At 33.1% G+C, this 21029-nt stretch overlaps 1 protein-coding gene across 2 annotated transcripts in view; it reads right to left on the bottom strand.

The window, feature by feature from the left end:
• B4 (imaginal disc development protein B4) overlaps positions 1-21029 on the bottom strand; it is a 172411-nt gene that overhangs the window by 46950 nt on the left and 104432 nt on the right. For both annotated transcript variants that reach the window (XM_085960926.1, XM_085960927.1), the window contains one exon: positions 17690-17827. In XM_085960926.1, the coding sequence (XP_085817052.1) occupies positions 17690-17827 (138 nt within the window). The remainder of the gene's footprint in view (positions 1-17689; positions 17828-21029) is intronic.

The raw sequence follows: 21029 nt of genomic DNA, 5'->3' as shown, positions 1-21029 counted from the left end.
TAAATAATTAAGTGGAGGTAATGTTAATATTACTAACATGATTATTGATTATAGATGGCGTCCGGTGTTATTTTCTTATATATGCATATATTTATTAATTAAAATCTTATTTTGTCGGTTGCTTAATGGATGCGACTAATAATCCTAATAGCGAAAGATGTAAGTTCGAATCCTACTCAGTCTATCCATTTGTTAGATACTTTAGATAGTATGTACTTTAGGTACTTATTCAAAGAAAAATCTATAATAAAAGTTGACAAGTTGACACAGGAATTTATTACGTATTAAAGTACCTAATTGATTTCTATATTTCAAACACAATTTTTACGTGTAACACAATATAGGTAGGTATAAATGGTTTCAGATTTATAAATTGTGTTTTAGTTTTAAACATCTAGAAAAGTGTAGTGATATAATAATTATATTTTAATACAACATCCACTACTTAATTAAAAAACAATATCTGACGGAAATTTAGGGTTCCTTGTCTTCCCGGGGCTTTCTATTTTCTCACGGTAACGTAGCTAAACTGCTGTGTAATTCCTATATAATATTATGAAGTTATATTATTATGATGCGTTAACCATATAAACAAGTATTTAATTCATCTACGTAATCATGCTTGATAAATAATATGTGTACTCAATACATCATAATATTATATATATTTTTAGCTGCTGTCAATTAATACTGTTCACCGATTCCATATATTTATTTTAAGAATAATATCGTGTCTCAAAAAAATATATGGACAAGTAAGACATTAAAATCATGATTGATTTATCAGATAATTACTGTGTGAATGAAAAAAATCGCGAACTATTTGGAAGAAGTCAAACCCATGCAAAACGATTAATATTTTGCGTCATGCTTTCACCCGACTGTCAAAATTTTACCATTTATAATTTGACAGTAACACTTTGCGACAGATTTTTATAACAAAAACAATTCATTATCTTACATAAATGCAGAACTAGATTATAGGGTTATCAATCAAAGTTTAGAAATACACAGAATTTAAAATTCTACAAATAAACCAAAAAAACCAATATACGGAAACATCATTCAAATCTCGAGGTTACGTGTTAGGTATGCAAAGGTTTTCAAATACTACTCCCTATGGCCATGCAGCGCTGTTGAATATCCAAATAATTTTATAATTCCAATTAATCCTTCCGTCAATTATTCGTGTTAAGACAATAGATTATTTAAGATATAGCAGATAACTACTTTATCCACAATAGGACTAATTTCGTCCGCTCAAATGTAGTAAATTGAGAATGTTCATTTGAATGAACAAAATTAAAATAGTGTGAATATTTTCTAATATTTTAATTAATTTTATTCAATGTCACAATAATAGATTTCTGCCTAGACTTTCTGTTGTTAAGTTCTGAGATATCAGTAAAGGCTGAAAATCCTTTTCTAAGTGTTAAAAGAGATCAGAAAACTACTGACCGATATTACAACGACTTATCTCTGTAAAGCTGAATTTTCGGCAGTAGCTTTAATATCGAAATATTGCTTGAAATTAGACATGGAACGGTAAATCAGGGTAGCTTTTTAGTATAGTTGATCTTCTTTTTTGTAGGCTTCTTCTTTTAGGCAATTTATATTTCTTACGGTGATGAGAATACATATTTATATACCTACAATGAAACGAAAATATTAAATCTTCAAATCTGTAAAAGTGAAATCTTCAGCATTTCATACGAGCAAAACCACAGGTTAAATTTCAAGTTTAAGAAAGACGGTGTGCTTGTGTATTGTAGCTACATTTGATAAAAAACAAAATCATTTAAGAAAAAAAATTCTCGAAAGAGTTAATTTTACTTCAAAGAGTGGTCGCTTAAAGATTCATGAATAAAATCTAGAGTCGATGATTCCCATGCTATAATTTCTAATCGATTCAATTATGTATCGCTTTAATTTGACCATAGATAATTATTTACCTTTATATTATGAAGCTTCTCTCATTTTTCGATGAATAAACTTTCTATCACTTTAAGGGGCCGGCAGATCTGATAATTTCTACGTGATGCTATCCCGATAATAAATGTGGCTACAATGGACTAAAACCACAAAGAAAAATATGAACATCTCTATAAAATATTGTATTATATTTCAGCAAAATATTTCTAAGTCCATCGGTAATGTGATGAACCAATTTATGAATAAATATCCGATGCAAAACTAATCATAAAGAAATTTCTATGCATCGAAGTGTTCTATTAAATTCCGTTGACAGGTTTAAATCGCGTTCGACACATTTTTTATTTACAACGTTTTTATTAGGTCGTATTCTTATTGGTCCGGTGGTTGTTTGTCCGGTACAAATTTTGCAATCGATTTTTAACTAACTTCCCGACTATCTAGACATTAGCTAGTCAGAATGAGTAGGTAAGTAAATTAAGCCAAGTTCACAAAAATAATTTCAGGCAAATCAAAACATTTATCCCATACGATTTGTTGTGGTAGATTCTCTGTAGCGTCACGTGAGTCACGTCGTTTTTTTGTGCAAATATACTTGGTAGGTACCTATATAATAATTATGGTGACAATTCATATAATGATAGTCCTTTATTTGAGAATAGTTTACGATTTTTAAAATCCCACATTCTTCCTTGTATTTTGTTTTACTATATATCACCTTCGATTGGCAACGAAATAAAAAAAAACACTGGAATCGAAACTGGAAGCAACTTTTTTGAAAGAGTTTAGGAAGACGATAAAGAGTGGTTTTGAGAACAAAACACAGATTTAGTAAAAAATAAAATTTTACGAAGAAAAATATACCGAAAAATCATTTGCAATTTATATTATATTACTTCTATTTGAGGATAGGACAGTCGGTAACATTGAATTGCGAATTACGATGGTGGTGCTATTTATTGTTTATCGTCTAATCTAATGCAATGCGCTAATAAATAAATACATAAATACATATTTCGATCTAGTTATAGTAATAAATTATTACAACACTTTACCATGTTTCATTCGAAGTATGAGCACCTATAATCCAAATTTACAGTTTCATGTCACGGCCCGACTATACCTACTAGGACTACGGCAGTATTTAAAATTAATACATTGAATAGTTTTATTTATAAAACTTAGCGTGAAACGGATCACAATGCTTCTTAACATAATAATTTGATAATAATATGTGAAAGTTTGAATATTTTATTACAACGTTTTTATTAGGTCGTATTCTTATTTATCCGGTGGTTGTTTATCCAGTAAAAATCTTGCAATCGATTTTTAACTAACCTCCCGACTAGCTAGACATTTGAAACTTTTAGAATATATCAGAACACGATGGCAATGCATTTTTTTAATACTTTTAGCCATCTTTAAGTAGAATTGAATTCATTTTCTATTAATTCTGTTTTGTATGAAAAGCTATTTCGAAAGAAATCCGTAATCCAATCCACTATTATTGGTTGCTAGGGTCCTAACAACTAAATTATTAATATATACGTGCGTTACTATGGAAATCAATATGAGCGTCAAAATGACATTTCAGTATTATTTTTATCAAATACATTTTTTTTGATTGTTTAAGCTAGTCAAGTCAAGTTTATATGATTCAACAGAAAATTTAAAAACGTTGTAATATATAAAAAGTTATTTTTATCTTGTAATTATTTTAAATTATTTATTCTAATATTATATTAGGATGTTTCTTGGTTATTCCAAATTATGCATATTCTATTAGGAATACTACTTTCTTAAATCTCGTTTAAATTACGTTCATATCTTCATCCTATCAACATCCCTACTCTACTCAAAAACTTATGAATATTGATTAAATAAAAAATAGTTTTACTTGAACTGTCATAATATATTCGATATGTTTCTTTAATTATATGGCATTGTTATTCGCCAATAAATGTGCTTTGTCGAGTGTGTAAATACGTAAAACAAATGCGTTTGGTTGGATCCGACTGTAAATTGAGTACCTATCGTCAATTACCTAACACCCAACCTCCTCGAATCGAAATCATGTCGAGCTCTCTGCCGTTCACCGTAAAGTAACATAAGTCCTAGTGTGACATTACCTTCATTCGTATTTTTACTTTCCCACCTTTTGTAAAAGTAAGTCGATACTGTGTACAAAGTGAGATTAGATGGTTATTTTATCCAACAGCCTGTTAGCGGCAAAGTCATAATTGAAAATGCTGAAAACCACAATTCATTCTTGTCTCATCATAACGACGCACTTTCGCTGCCAAGTTCAATTCGTTTTCTACAGAGAAAAGTAAAGTTAGGAGAGAAGAAAGTAAAATGAAAATAGGCGTTTAGAAATATAATTTTAAAACGAACTTAGATAATTTTCATTTAGTTAACGTGTATTCGGTAGAGGTATAATTCAATTCAGGAACAACATACAGCAAGATGTTGAAAAAGAAACTTCGCTAGTAGATCTTCGAAACAAATTTCATAATTTCTGAGTTCGAAGCAGGCTAATGAAAGTGTCTATTATCTGGAGTAATTGCAATCCCGGGATGCCGAGCTATTTTCGATACCTATGAATCCCGGGATTGATAAACATTATCCCGAAACTTTCGGGATTGATTTTTTATCAATTTTTATGGAAAATAAAATAAAAACGAAAATATAACAGAAAAAAATACTTTCAATAATAAATAACTACATAAGAAATAAACTGAGTTTGAATGAAGTTTGATTTATACCCATGTGTAAGTTGCCGTTTCATTTTATTTTTTCACATAAATTAATAAAAATTGGAAAGATTGGAAAAAACAATGCTTCGCACTATTAACAAATTAATTCCACCATGATCTCATACGTCTCACGGCAGTTTCATATTTGGCTGACTAATTAGATTTATGAACGGAAAGGCCATAAGTACACCATGATTTGCTTTACTATTTTAAATCTCGCTAACCCATTCATTAAGTCTTTACTATCAGAAACAGCAATCTCATATTAAATTAACATTATTATTTATATTACAATATTATTTACTCCATTAAACTTATGTATTTCCAAGATTGAACGTATACAATATTAACAATAAATGTCTTAAATAGTATAAATTATACTAGATTTATTTTTGACCGATTTTATCAATGTTATTTGTAAATATATTTTTTTATATTAGCAATGGAAAAAATGGTCTGCTTTTGGCTAGGGATTGGATTCTCTAATCTGGACCCCACATCTGTTGAAATACCGATGTATGGTGGAAAGTTTTTTGAGACTTTTTTGCTTTAAGGCCTTAAGGCATGTATACTATCAGGGTGTCTATTATAACTCGGAAGCAACTAACAGTTGTTTATTCTCCCAAGTTGCAGAGCTAACCTGCCATTGGTAATGCCAGTTGGAGAATAATCATTATGTTCAATCATACTGCTTCGGATATTGATATATTCCACTTACGTGAGCACGAGTTGACGTATTTTTGTGATTTTTTTTAAAGATTTTTGTTACTTCCATCTACTTTTTTGCAGACTTTGACAAAAACAAACAAACATATTAATATTGTGACCATACCGGGAGTCGAACCCGTAATGCCAGGATGAAAGGTTAGCGTATTTGTAAACAATTAAAGTATACATTAAATAATTATCGTAATGCGTCGCGGTATATTATTTTTAAAATAAAAAGAAATGACAAGCGGCAACTTATCTAATTACGTACAGCAAAATTAGCATAACTCGGATGTGTCAATCTCACTTAGCTAAACGAAAAAAAGCGAATAGGAAACTTCAGAAACAAGACTTTAAAAGATTACATCAGACTGGTAAAAGGCGTTTTAATTATCTATTATCTATTATCATCGGCAAAGTTATTATATCTTTAGAAATTATCTCTAAATAGGTACCTCGATAAATAGACACCAGTGCCCTACTGTTTGTCATTGTACAAAACAGTTTATAATATTCAATAGGTATTATAACACATTCTATTAATTTATTTACTGAAACCATTAGATTAATAATTTACCAATGGTAGAAAAGAATTCAAGGCAAGTAGAATTTTCATCGATCAATCATTGTATAACATACTGTATAATTTATTGTATAATATACTGTCGAACAAGAACTTCTTGTCCACGTGCTAAAACTGTGAACTAACAATCCCCTCCAGTGAAGTTAATCCCACGTTCATTTTCCAATGAGGAACGCCCCAAACTTATCATTTTATTTACGCTTCCGTGGTATCCAACCTACGGATATGTCAATTTACGTAATTTGAAGCATTTTATAATAAAAAAGATGTTTAAAACGACCAGGAGTGATGTTAGAATTATTATTAGTAAACTTTTGATTTATTGCAAAGCAGAAAGGAAGTCGCATCTAAAAGTAGAGCCGATACATTATTTAAACACGCCTCTAGCACGCGTTGCCACCATGACAGGTACGTCACTGAGAAGTCTTCTATATGCGACTACAGCGACTTCCTGTTATCGCCGATTTCTTGTTGCCGGACAATATAACATATTATTTGAGGTATGTATTTTTCATATATTATATTGTGTCATTTTGAAATAAGACCAACCAATGATTGACAACAAAATTAGAGAATTTGACATCAGTATAATCATCGTATCTATCTCAAATATATGGCATGTATTTTTTTCATTCGTACAAATCACTGCGTCGGCAAATATTAAACAAATGAAAATTTCGTTCGGTTTGAATGATTTTTTAACATTTTTGTGAATCGCCCAGATGGTTTCGGCTAATTTTACGGTTAGTATTTTTACACACGTGTATTTTTTATAAGCTGTATGAAACGGCTATCCTTTCCATGGACGGCGGACCTTTTCAAAGAACGTCTAGTAAAATCGCTAGTCATATTCTGTGTGGAAACATGGACAATGAAAGCACAAGAAAGGAAAAGCCTTGAGGAGTATGCGTCAAATTCCATGGACGACCAAGCACTCAATTGCCTCTATTCTGAAGAAGCTGTACATACAAGGTACACCGTATACTCTGTATATTTGTACTTATATTTTATATTGATAACAGTAGCTCACACAATTTGGAGAGGTTGTTAGTTACAAAGAATACGTTGATTTATTCTAACTCACTGAGGTAACGGTGTGAAAGATGACACGGCCATCTCTGTACCAACGACCCTCGGATCTGAGGAGTGAAGGAAGGAATGGTGAGGGATTGTCGAAGGTAATGGAGATGTTCCGGTCAGTCGAGGTCGCGACCTTGAACGACGAGGATAACAATTACGAAAAAGAAGATATTTAAACCAAAGAGAGAAATTCAGTATCAAGTATATTTAATAAATAAAATATATAGTGTCTGTTAGACCAGATAATCTTGTATATTAACATTCTTATAAGTATATAGGTATATACCCTTTCTTGAGAGTTGAGGAGGATATATTATGTTATATTATTCTCTCGCGTGACTTCAGGAGATATCTTTCGTGACACGAAGCGACAGCCTAGACTCTAGCGTGCCGAAGGTTGGCGAACTCTGACAGCTTGAGATATAGATAACATTTCATGGAATGATTCCGCTCGTGGTTTGGAAAACTCTTTCTAAATTATGTGTTTAATTTTTTTTATTATTAATCTGTAAAATAAATAAAATAAAATTTGATGATACAAATAATTGCGGTGGATTTCAACCCAAAAGGTTGACTAAAATTAGTTGTATATTGAAAAGAATGCGTGGCAACTAGACTCCTTTGAAGAAACGGTCTTTACACATTAGTAAAAGTAAGTAAGTTCAAGTATATGATGTAGGGGTTATAAAAATGATCGCGTGATGTGTATTTGAACGAAAATCGACATTGAAACTAAAAACACGTATTTACAGACACTAAGTACCAATTATTTGCAAATATGGTGTTGATTCTGTAGATACGGCTACGTATGATGATCGTAATAATATATATTACATTTTTTTAATAGTGCAGTTGGAATTTAATCTTTATTGAAGATATTTTAGTCAAATATAAACCAAACTAATAATACTACTTATGTTGTTATTATTTTTTTGTGTCTTTTTGGTATGTAATCTTTTAATGGATTCAAATTAAAATTGTTTTTAATACATTCAATATCGAATTTGGTACAAGTCTGTTTACAGCTGCAATTTTCATAGTCGATTTCGGCAAAATGCATGAATTCAAGAATGATAATCTAACCTAACCTAACAACTAATCTAAAATATCGGCTGTTTTCAAAAATTGTTTGCCGTTGGCTTCCACTGAATAGACAAGAATCTCGAATTTTATTTATTGTAGAAAATGAAATAAAATCATTTGTTAAAATATACAGAAATAAAAATAATGTCGAGGCCGCTGGATCGATGAAATGGTTAAGTTCTGCGAAAAGACGTGGCAACGCAATGCGCAGAACCGAGAGAAGTGGAATCAGCTTTGAGAGGCCTTCATCCAGCAGTGGATTGATTCAGGCTGATGATTATGATGATGAAATAATGAAAAACAGCATCAGAAATATGCGTATGTATTATAAAAATTATCGTTTAGAGTGGGAATCGTATATACATCTATCGCAGTCAGGCGAGTGCTTTACTATTTAAGCGACCCACTGAATTAGAAGCACTTGCGTGGATTGCGATTAATAAGATTCGGTTTGGAAACCCACTTGATCAAAGATTTTTGTTTCTGAGGGTGTTCCACTGTTCCATATGCTATGAATGCTACAATCTAGTGTACATCATGGCCGCATCCTGAATATGTCTTCACATTAATTATCGAGTCCATGCTTTTGATCTAAACAAAGAGTGAATTTGCCAGAAGTAGACTTCGAGCAGGCGAACCACGGTTTCAGAAGCGATCATTTTGCTACTTAACCCCAGCGAACTATTATACTATTATGGACACGAGTGGATTGAAATACGTGTCATAAAGCAATAGTTATATATGGTGAATACCAACTGATATTTTTTATAAATAAGAATGAATATAATATGAACTTTATATATTTTCTATTCTCCAAGCTGTCAATTAAAATACATTTTCTGGCAGGTTTATTTACAATGTTAAACTACGTATTTATAGAAGAAAGATTTATTTTCACGCAAATAACGAAATCGATTTGCCAAAATATTTAAAAAGGGGGTCTCAAAACAGTTCAAAATAGTCATATAATTATTTAATTAGGTAAACCGAAATGTCAAAGAGATATGTATGTATCATAAATGGGAGTATACATATTACCCAACATCCCCAAAAATAACATAACCTCTCAAAAATCTAAAACGAATTTGTACCTACTTATAAAAAAATGAACTATTAATATTAATGTGTCATCCTATCATTTGTTTGTTTTTAGTTGAAGGGTGTGATTTATGGTTATAGATATATATTAAATTGGAATCAAAAGGGACCGCTGAATTTCATCGGATACTTACATGATTTTGTCAGCCCTGCGAGTACGTGAGCCAATGAACCCAAACCGTTTCGACAATCGAGTCATTCGTCCGCAAAACCCATCGCCATCTTCTGCAATCTGCACAATGAGATGACGCGATTTCACAATAACCACACGAACCTTAGCTAAGTATAATGTGTAGGTACACCACCTTTAGTACCCAACATACAATGGCGTTCAGTTACAAAAGCTGTTTGCACGTGGGATCAAAGAATCAAACCTTTTAATATTACAAATCGAGAAAGATTAAGTGTTTCGTGTGAAGTCAGCATGGACCGAGATATGCATTTACAGATCAAGCGACACGAGATTGAAATTGTATATACTTAATGTCTTCAACGAATATAGTGGTCGACATGTCAGAGTGCTGTAGGGAATGACGGAATTGCGAAGGACATAAAATAGAGATGTATCACGCGACGCATAAAAGAAGGTAAGTAGGTACCTACTTATGCATTTTTATTTAAAAACTAAAAATATCAACCCATGACACATAAAGGCAAACGTAGCATTTTCAAACAAGATTAAACAGATCTACGGTTTTTAAATATAGATTTTGCTTGTCAACTACGCATCTGGCGTATGGCATTAAATCTACCGTTTTTCGTCACCACGAACAGCATAAATCTGTATATAACAAGTCAGAATATGTTCATTCGATTTCCTTTTCCTACTTGGCTAAAATACAAAGTTTGTTTGTAGGTATAAATTACATTTCCTGTCAGTTACAATTTATTTTTTTTGCATATTTTGAGTTCGATTTTAATTTGATGTTCACGCTGTTTTTCATTTTGATATTATGTTGTATGCCTAAATACAGATATTTTAATAATGAAAAAATAATGTAAGTAACCTCATACTTCAGATAGTTTCTCATAAGAGAGGCATCTTTTTTTTTTAATTTCATACGTTGGGAAATAATATTTATATTAGTTTATATATAACATTTTTTATTTTGATAAAATCTTATTTTCTTGCCTTATTTGGTATATTTTTATGAATGACAGTTGACAACACTGGCAGTAACCCTTCATTCAATTACTATTTTATTACCGCCTGACCATATTCTTAGCAATGTCAATTTAAGATAATGCACATTATTCCATATTGGGTCAAGGCCGAAAATAATATCATTGTATTATTTTTATATTTCGTCATATTGTTTAAGTAGGTATCAAAAACACAATGAAAATTGCATTGACGTTTAGGGTGACGTGAGAAAAAAACACGTCGGCACTCTTAGTTAATTTGTATGGACCCGTTCAGTGTTACGTAACGATTTTTATCTGTTATTAGTAGCATTAGATATGTGCATTTTAAATATTGTAATATTATTATTTTATTTTGAGCACTACAACAGAACTTCATACCCAATGGCAGTAGTGAAACATTAGTAGTAACAGCAATACAATCACAGAAACACCCAGGAGCCTGATTTTTTAAATCAGCTATAAAGTGTGTGCAGTTTTAAAAATTACCACATAGAAAATTGTCCAGACTGGGACATGGTCATAAATCAAGACAGCCGGCAATGCTGCAACTCTCTTCCGCGCGCACATGAGAGACTATAATGTGACAGTGGCGTCACGCGGCTAGCCGAAACGAATAGAAATGTAGCTTCCGCACAAAATGTAAGAGCTGCTGAATCGTTTGACTTGGTCGCCACAAAGGCCAATTTTGTTGCATTTAGGAAACTTGCGGCGCCATAATTGCAACGAGAAGATCTCTTCACTTATATTGTTCAGCAGTTTTGCTACCTATAGCTTTTGCAACCTTTTGGTACCTACTCTTAAGTTAATGTCATGTAAATTCAGTCAAAGCACATTTGAGTGCTTGGCGGCTTCAGCCTTGGGTAACTGCTCCTGAGGCATTCCCGGTCATAATAAAATTATGCTTCACAACCAGACGTAGGGTCTCGTGATACGCCCGATTATGAGCGGGTGTGATGTGGTGGGGCCATATCTCACTTCAATGATGCAACGTTTTGCTATTCTACCTGCGCTCCATGGCAAGTGAAATTTATTACATACGACAAACAAATTTCTAACAAAAATATCGCATCGACGCTATGTGCGGTAGTACTATTGGTATTGGTAATGCAAATTGGGAGAGCACGTAGGAGAGCATGTGGGATGTGTTCTACCAAATCGCTTCGGATATTGATATATTCCACTTGCGTGAAAATTAGTGTTTTAAAATGTTTTAAATGGGCTCGTAGCTCATTCGGTGTACTTCGACGTAGGTGATGTTTACTCTTCTTATAGCCATGTCCCACGAAGTCCGAACAGCATATAATGTCGTTGGTCCCAGTTTAGAATCCTGGTCTGGTAAATACACATATTGTTTTCCAATTTGTGTTTGGAGTCGTCGATTGACCTATTAGGTTGAGCAAGTGGCTTACATTTATTTCTCGTAAAAACAAAAATCTTGTTTCCTTTGTTGTTATGTCGTGTTATGGCCTTAAATTTGTAATTTATCATGTTTGCCATATGTGAAATAAATAAATTTTAAGAGGAAGAGGAAGCGATTAGGGAAGTTAATTCTTCTGGTTTGGCTTATGGAAATTATAATAAAGTTTATTGAGAAATTTGAAGTCATCGATGCAAACAAAATTACAGATTATCGGCAGGTATTTATTTCCACGAATGGGCCGATAAAAATATCAAGGTACGAATCATTAATAGTAGCAGTTAGCAATTTATTAGTTTACCGCTAACTCATTCGGTTCTGTGCAGCTGTGTCTATAGAGACACGGCAGATGCGGCTTCACGCACGATTGGAAAATAATTATCGATCGTTTAGAATTCGGCGGCCGCGGGTTCGATGACTGCCCTGCGCGGCGCAACGGTGCCTAATCACGAGAGCTGAACAAATCCGCGAGGCACGACCCGTAATCCGAATACCAGGAGAGCTATACGTCGCATGGAACTGTGCGGCAAGTAACCATCCCGCACTTCTTGCAAAATCAGTCTAACATTATTGTATAAATAAGTACAAAATGTGTAATTTCATTATATGGAGATGGCCAACCCAAAAGGGTCTTCTTCTCTACCCTGTCACGACCCAGCATTGGGGAATAGGGCAAGCACAAGTTCGCGCCACTTCCCTCGGTCCATCGTCAACTCTTGCGCCTCCCTCCATGTCAGACTTGCAGTACGTAGGTCGCTTTTGTAGCACCGCTGCAGGATGAGGAGGGGGGCGGTCACGGCGAGGGAACCCTTGAGGCTGTGCTTCAAGGGTACGAAGTGTCGCACACTTTGGTGGGTGCTGGTAACAAATTTGATTTATACATGTAGCCCTAATTTATTCTAGATCTAATACATGCAAACGTAATTCTGAGCCCTAATCTATAATGTAGCCATTTGAAGATATAATAACTCCAGCGAATCTATTCTATACACAAGACTGCTATCAGCCGCTATCGGCAGCTATCGAGGGTAATTTTGTATCGAATTATTAGAACTTATTGTAACAATAAGTGCTATGTTTTAACAGCACCTCTCTTGGGTGTGTTAAATTTTAGAGCGAGATAGACAGTTTTGACTGTTTAGACGGTAAACTTATTAAACCAAATTAAACTAAAGATTCTATGAAAGACGACTAGCGCCGTCGTGGACAATAAAATTGACAGATATAATTATTATTAATAAGATATACTTAAGTGTGAAGCCAGTCCTCATAGATCAAGAATTTGAAGTGCGATTTGGTTAATGACATAATGATGGTCACGTCATAAAACCCAAAAAATATAAGGCCTCCGGAATGTCCTCAAATATTACTAATATTGAATGTACGTTTCGGTTACGTGACAAACTTTAATGCAGATTATTATGCAGACGACCTATTGAACATAACGTCATATTCTTTGGTAACATGTAAATTGTACGTATTACATTTCACCGCAGAACAGTTCGCCGTGAGCTTTCTTATCAGAAAGAGAAGACCGTATACTATACGGTCATCTCTATAGCACCGAGATGGAAAAATACGCGTTGTTTGTTGAGCATTGCAGACAATAATGTTCCTTCAAGAATGAAAACCCAACCTAACCTAACAAATAACCCAGGATATCGACTATTTTTAAAATTTCTTTGACGCTGGCTTCCTGTAAACTGATAAAAACCGTGTTTTATTTAGACATTTATTTTATCTCGGTACTATACGACCCAAAGAGGTTGGACGGTCTTTAATATACGCTCATATATTTCCGATACAACATTTCACGGGGAAGTGTGATACGGCGAACTGCATACGTACAAATTTCCGGACACGACATTCTTTAACACTTGTTGGAGTTATCCTATATTTCTCCAAATTTGACAGCCTTACTCAAAATGTAATCCACTTTACATTATGTGTTCTCAGGTTATGAACGACAATTCAGATAGCAATTGGATCTCTCGATGTTTGTTGTGGTCAGATTTTAACATATTACGTTTGTTTTGGTGTGCAATTGTCGTGTTCTACCATTTCAAAAATATCAACACAAACGATTGGATATTGTGTTTGGAAAATAAGTTTTGACTGCGTTAACCATATTGTCTGTCCAAAAAAAGATATAAACATCCGAGCGAAATTTGATGATGCCAAATAAGGAAGATGGATTGGGCGGTAAGGGTCCGTAGTAACACACTCGAGGGATTGGGGCAACTGGGCGCCAGGACAATTGGGATTAATTATTCGAATTAAATAAATAGACGTTCGTTACGATTTTAAACAGAAAATAGACGAGGAATTGTAATCAGTTTCTCTCTACTACGTCTACGTATTAGTAGTTTTAATTCATTTTGCTCTTAACATAATGTTTTTATTGCAGCTTAACAATTTTATTATCATGCCTGAGGCATTATATAAAAATGAAATAACTCTCTTCTCGTTGAAACTTACACATAATATGCACAATGAAATTATTATTTACGTGTGTATATTTAAATTCTCACTAAGTATTATATTATATAGTATAATAATTTGAATATAAATAATAATATTAAATATATATTTTATAGTAGGTACATATAATTTACGAACGTTTATTTATTTTCGGATTTTATTCGATTACGTGGCGTCCAGTTGTTTCGGCGCCGAATCATCCTAGACCCCACCCTTGATGGTGATCATTAGGGATCGGATTTATATGCAACTAAAAACATGATTATATGCATGCACATATGAACTAAAACAAAAGAAATATGCTGTTAAAAATGTACATTTTTATAGAAAAAAATTGTAAATACCCACTTCACCCAATATTACTGATAAAAATCCAATAACAAATTAATAATCTCAATCAATATAATACAATAACAAAAAAACGCAAATAATCAATCACAATATTCAAAATAGTTTGTTTACAAGTACAAATAATTGAATAAGAAATGCAATGTAAACTATACACAACTTTAAAAAACAAAAACGACACACTTAACTATTCCTAAATACTATTATTTAAGTGCTGTTTTTTTGTCCGAATATTTTTTTCAATATTGTGCTTTGGCATTAAAATTTTCCGCATATCTGTCAGTATTTTGTTTATATGCGGAAAACGACCTCTCGACGTCCACAGAGTAATAAAGGTGCCCGAGTTGACTTCACTTTTTCTGATAAATCCACAGCAAGTGGATCTAAACTGTCTACCTACCTATTTTAGTAATATTTCGATAAAATAATTTAAAAAACTAAAATTATGAAAGCCCTAAAATATGCATTTATTTATGAATTATGCACTACTGTTTCAAATATGCTCTATCGTCTCAAATATGCATTTATATACACGATAAAATTTTATTTTTGGATTCTTCGTTTTTCAAAACGGATTTCCGTGCAACTCTCATAGCTCTGCATACACCCTAACAAAACATGCACTATCATATAAATCCTGACCCTACTGATCATGAACCATCATAGTTATTGGCATGAGTCTGGTAAGAAAAGAAACATCGCTCCAGACTGTCACGTGACATTTTAAAGCTGGCCCGATGCCGATTATATGAATATTGATATACATTTATTAATGTGTTTGAATTCTAAAGCGCATAATAATGGACCCTAACATTTTACTCAGAATAAGAATAACTCTACGACGTCAGGAATTATATGGTGCGACTTGGTTTCGGTCATCGATTTCGTTAATTAATATTATAAATGATTACAAAATGAAAAATAATCATGATATCAAAAATATAAATGACAATAAGTATCTACCTATTATAATTATAGTCAGCGTTATCACGCCTATGATGGCCGAGCAGTTACCGCGTCGGCATATAATGTCGTGGGTACCGGGACTGACACTGAACTGACACTGGACCTTAATAGGTTGAGGACGTGGCTAACACCCATTTCTCGTAAAAAATAAAACAAAAATCTGTTAATACAACCTCCACTATGTGGAGGCCCATTATGATCTTCTTAAGATCGGACACCTGTGGTAAAAGAAAACAGCATTACTCATGGACTTATATAAAGACACTTCCTTAGATATAAAAATCTTAATATTGAATATGGACACGTTAGCAGAATATGTCAAAAATATGAACGTGGAGTATTCTAATTGCAATGAATTCATAGATATAATAAGAATCGTGCAAACAATACGATAGCAGAATATGTCAATAATTTCGTAAAGACATGATACCTATTGTAATCAGCGTTGACAATTCGCATTTGGCGTATGGCGTTAAATAAAGCTGTCTTTTTCCGTCATCCCACACAGCTTAAAACTTCTCATAAACAGCTAGAATATTACGCTTGAAAAGCAAAACATTGGCCTTTTGTACAATAGGTAAAAGATAAATTCTTCTACAAACTTTGTTATGGTAAAAACAATGTTAATAATTATGTTTTATTTTTTGAAACACTTGTTTCTAAACATTTTTTACTTTAGAGAAATCCTAGCGTATTTGTCTGCCATCTAGCTTATGTTAATGCTCTATAGTTGGCAACACTGATTGCAATAAGTATTCTTATTGCAATGCACGTAGATTTAATTATCCCTCATATTCGTTCTTGTACGTGTGAGCAGGGCTAGTAGGTACTACAAGCGAGGGTCGACATATCTTTCACATCGGTCGTTGGCTATGGCGCCCGGAATTACATAATTTTAAAATTTTGTTTACGCGGGAACCAACCACGGTTTCAATCATTGATCTCGTAATGAATAGAAAATCTGAAATAATCATAAAATAAACTTAAAGAATGATAATAAGTTTATTATTGTTCTCGTAATAAATATCACTGCAGTGGCGTACATCTGCGGTTTAAAGTTTTGATTTGAACACAACTAAATAAAAATATATAGTATTAAAAAAACATTAATAATCTGCAAACAAAACTAACACGAGATTGTAAATAAAAACGACCGCCGAAGCGTGAACGCGGATTCACTAGAGCTGCAAACACTTCCTCTTGCGACACTGCTAACTATCTGGCATCAAATATTATTGTAATGCAAATAGTTTTAAATCTACTTAAGTATATCAATATTATGATTGTCATCTTTGAGATGTTCCTCTTGCTAAATAACAGAATTATGTTTTATTTAGATAACGCTGAGTAGGTAATTATATTTTAAAGGAAGGTAACATTTCTTTTAAGAGTAAGACAGCAAAAAATTAGTGGCCTTATTCTTGCAGACGAGCGGAAATTACCACATAAATGTTCATAACATTTCCATACTCATATCCGCAAGGAAGATAGCAATAAATACACTATAAAGCAATGAATAGAGATAAACAATGATTATTTGACAAGAATAATAATACACACTAAGACAGTAAGTAAGTGAGGTTAAAAATCGCGCGACCGGACCACAAAACGGACTGTGCTGAGTTTATTTTGAATATATATTTTTTTAATAATAGAAATGTTGGTACAAGTCTGTTTACTGGAAGCCAGACGGGAACACCGGCAATTTTCATAGTCGATTTTGGCAAAATTCATGAATTCAAGAATGATAACCTAACATAGCATAACCTAACAAATAATCCAGTATATTGGTTATTTTCAAAATTTGTTTGCCGCTGGCTTTCACTAAACAACAATCGAAATTATTTATAATTGGCCGCAGTGCAACTGTAGTGGTTTTCACATATGTTAAAAAAAGAATGTTTGGCCATAACCATAGGTACTTAGAAAGTGGCGGGATTAATAATATCAGTATTGTCTCCACAATGATAGTGAAAATAAAATAAAATTTAGTTTAGGTATATAAAACGAATATTATAAATACGTATAAAATAAAACTAGATTTAAAATAGATGTAGTTAATTATAATTATTTATAGCTGTTGTCACTTACCAGGGTCTCTTTGAAGCAGGTACGCGGGCAGGTGAGCTGATGGTAGGAAGTATGGCACGTGAGCCTTGACCAGGTCATCGAGGGTGCTATAGGAGCGGGCTGTTGTTGAACCTTTGTCGCCTACAATGGCGAACCAACCTGTAACAACATTCATAAATTATTAATCATTCGATGAAATAATGTAACAAGTCAATATTTTGGAAACAATGTAAAAACATTTCGAAGATATTAAATTATGTGTTAAATATAAAGTATTCGTTTATGAAGTTGTAAGGTGTGAGTTCAAATCCCGCGTCTAACACTACTAACTACTAACTGAATATAATCTATATATAATATTTACAAAGAGAGAGAAATATATTATTGAGAGAAAATCAGTTTTATCCGAAAAAAAATATTCAACCAACAAAATTATCACATTTAAAACGCATTAAATTTTAATGTATATCGCATGTCAGTTACACATCATCCGTTTTTTGTTCTCCCGAGGTGCAGAACTAACCTGCCATTAGTAATCCAAATTGAGAAGGCAATAACTATGTTCAATCAAATCGCTGCGAATATTGATATATTACACTTATGCGAGTGTGACTTTAAGTAGACGTTGTTTTATAAGTTTTTACTTAGTTCACTCGGTGTGCTTTCTTTTTTATTTACTAATATTACCCTGTATTTTTATTTTAATATTGTTCAACACATATTTTTTATGTCATTGTAAAACAAATAATTTGAATCAAAATCAATCGCCAATGAACGACGGAAACCATAATAAATTTTCGTTTTTTGCCTTGACCGAAAAAAATGTCCTTTGAGAATGATTCAGTTTATCTCTCAGGTCCAGAAATGACCCACGTACTTGAGCATAATTTTCTAAATAGCCCGTAGGCGTGGTTTTATATATTGCAATCAATTTGTATGCAAAACTGTAATTGCCTCCCTAATGACATACGACTTGGGTGCATTAAACCTTTGGACCTCTCTTATGAACCCGAAATTCCATTACTAACGTAAGGTGTTCGTAAACAGGCGTTAAATTGTTAAATTAACTATTAAATTAAACACGTATAATTGAATGATATTAAAAAAACACAATCTTTTTTTTACGTGAGAGTTTTTAACTGTGGATTTGGACATGAAAATTTGTTTTTAAGCATTACTAATCCATTGAATAAGGAATTAAATGAATAGGTTAGTATTGCCGATTTCTATGGTAACCTAATGTTGTATCCACGATTTTCCTATTAGGTATGGCTTGACACTGTTATATTCTTCCTCGATGCTCGACACTCTTTTTATGGGGAATAGGTGTACGCGTGCTTCAGATGATTTGCTTTACACTTTTTACAATTTGCGGTGTTATAATATGACAAGAAAGAAGGTCTCTTCATATTTAGGCTCGACCAAAGTTCCTAACACTAGAAATCATAGTAGGAATCGCGTACATTCTGTTCACGACCAGGATCTTGGTATTTGGTAAGTTATTACTGTATTACCCCCCTCCCAGCATACGTTCAAAAGAGTAATAAATGTCTTTAGAGAATAATGGAAAATATTTTGATGCTTTGAAATTCAATTCACTTCCTCTATACATAGTTAATGTCAAAATATTTTAAATGCAATAAAATAATAATTGGTCTGCATTATTTATGTATGCATTACTAGTTTTTTTTTGTGAAGAGCACAGGAGTGGCTTGCATAGATCATATTAAAATTTCCATATTTTCAAAAGTAGAATGTTAGTATCTTCGTATAATTACGAGAAACAGTTTTTTTTTACAATTTAATAAGAAGCATGTAAAATTGCACCGCTGGCCACTTTTATCATATCATAATAGATACGAAAGTGTAAACACGTCATGTTTGACTTTTTATCAGAATTAACGAGATTTGTAAGTAAGATCAGAAAGCATTTTAGCAAGGTTATTTTGGTCATTTGAGGATGATATTTTGTTTATTCCATAGTTGTACAGACTTGTCTTGTGCCCAGACACCAACGACAAAATACAAGAGCCCTTCTCAATGTCGAGTGTAGAATGTAAATAGTAGAGTCTGGTAGATCATCGCGCCAGCTACGACTGGGTGAAAGTGGTGCATTAGGCTAACGCTCTTATCGAGTTGGAGCGCCATTGAAAGAGGAAGATTAAACCCCGTGTTTCATCGGAGACAGAGCGCACGATTAAAATTTTTTAGTTTTTTAATTAAACAATTATTATTGCTAATGTAAAAACACGGTGTTTATTTTAACAAAGTAGGTATGACAATATATTCACCGGTTTACTAGTCAGAGTTTTCAATTTGTTTTATTTGTCGAATAAATAAATGGTTTACAAAGTACGACATAAATTTCCAGTTTTTCACGAAGTTATGCGTATAAAATGGCCGCCGGAACGAAGTTATCGAGGCCAGTTTTCACCGCTTGTCTCGCCGACTTAGAGAGTCTGACCAGTTTAATCTTTATATTTAGTTACATTTGTATAATTTTTGTTTTGCTATGATTACTCCGTTATAAACGATTCTAATGCCTAATCCACACCGAAAACAAGTCGCGCGACAACTCGTTAAATTTTACGATAAGCATGATAATTATCGTAAACTTTCTTAAGCAATTATGATAATTATCGTAAAATTTAACGAGTTGTCGCGTGACTTGTTGCCGGTGTGGCCGCACTTTAAGACATAGCAATCGACAATCTGCTTTGCTGGATACAAAGGCTAGTTGTACGTCAAAAACAGTGTATGAATTCGATTCATTCGCAAGATTTGAATCCGCGACCAATAAGAAATAGGCGTAGTCTCTGTTCCCTGATGGGAATATTAAATTCAAATAAATCCTACATGGCGTTAAAATAGACAGCTGGACAATTAAGACTATCGGTGGAAGCCAATAAATAAACTTCAAGTGTAAATTATAAATCAAATGAAATCGCCACAAAGGTGAAGGACACTGTCAACTTTTCTTTCGAATTAATACACACATTTAAATGTCGACTCAATAAAACGACATAATATTATTTTAATGTCGTGTGGAATTAATATTGTAAAAACGTTGGCCTCAGCGATGAGTTTAAGGTCGCCCTTTACTTTCGATGCTGAAGTTATTTATTGTATTTTTTTCTTCTTCTTTTGTTTTGTTTTGTGAGTTTCCAGCGCGAATTTTTTGCCCGCGAGCTGCCCACACTGGCCGGCCCACGCGGCCATTGGCGATATTTTATTGTGTTCTTTTTTTGAATTTCGATTTTATTTTTATTATTTTCATTTCGTTCACCACCGCGCCAGGGATAGTACAAGACGATGCGTAAAATATTAATTTGTATATTGTAATTGGCCGTTAATTTCCCAA

This window comes from Rhyacophila brunnea, unplaced genomic scaffold (assembly GCF_057557595.1).
Source record: "Rhyacophila brunnea isolate RB1 unplaced genomic scaffold, BYU_Rbru_1.0 scaffold_12, whole genome shotgun sequence".
NCBI classification, from domain to species: Eukaryota; Metazoa; Arthropoda; class Insecta; order Trichoptera; family Rhyacophilidae; genus Rhyacophila; species Rhyacophila brunnea.
Note: the sequence above shows the minus strand (reverse complement) of the source record. Positions and strands in the feature narration are given on the sequence as shown.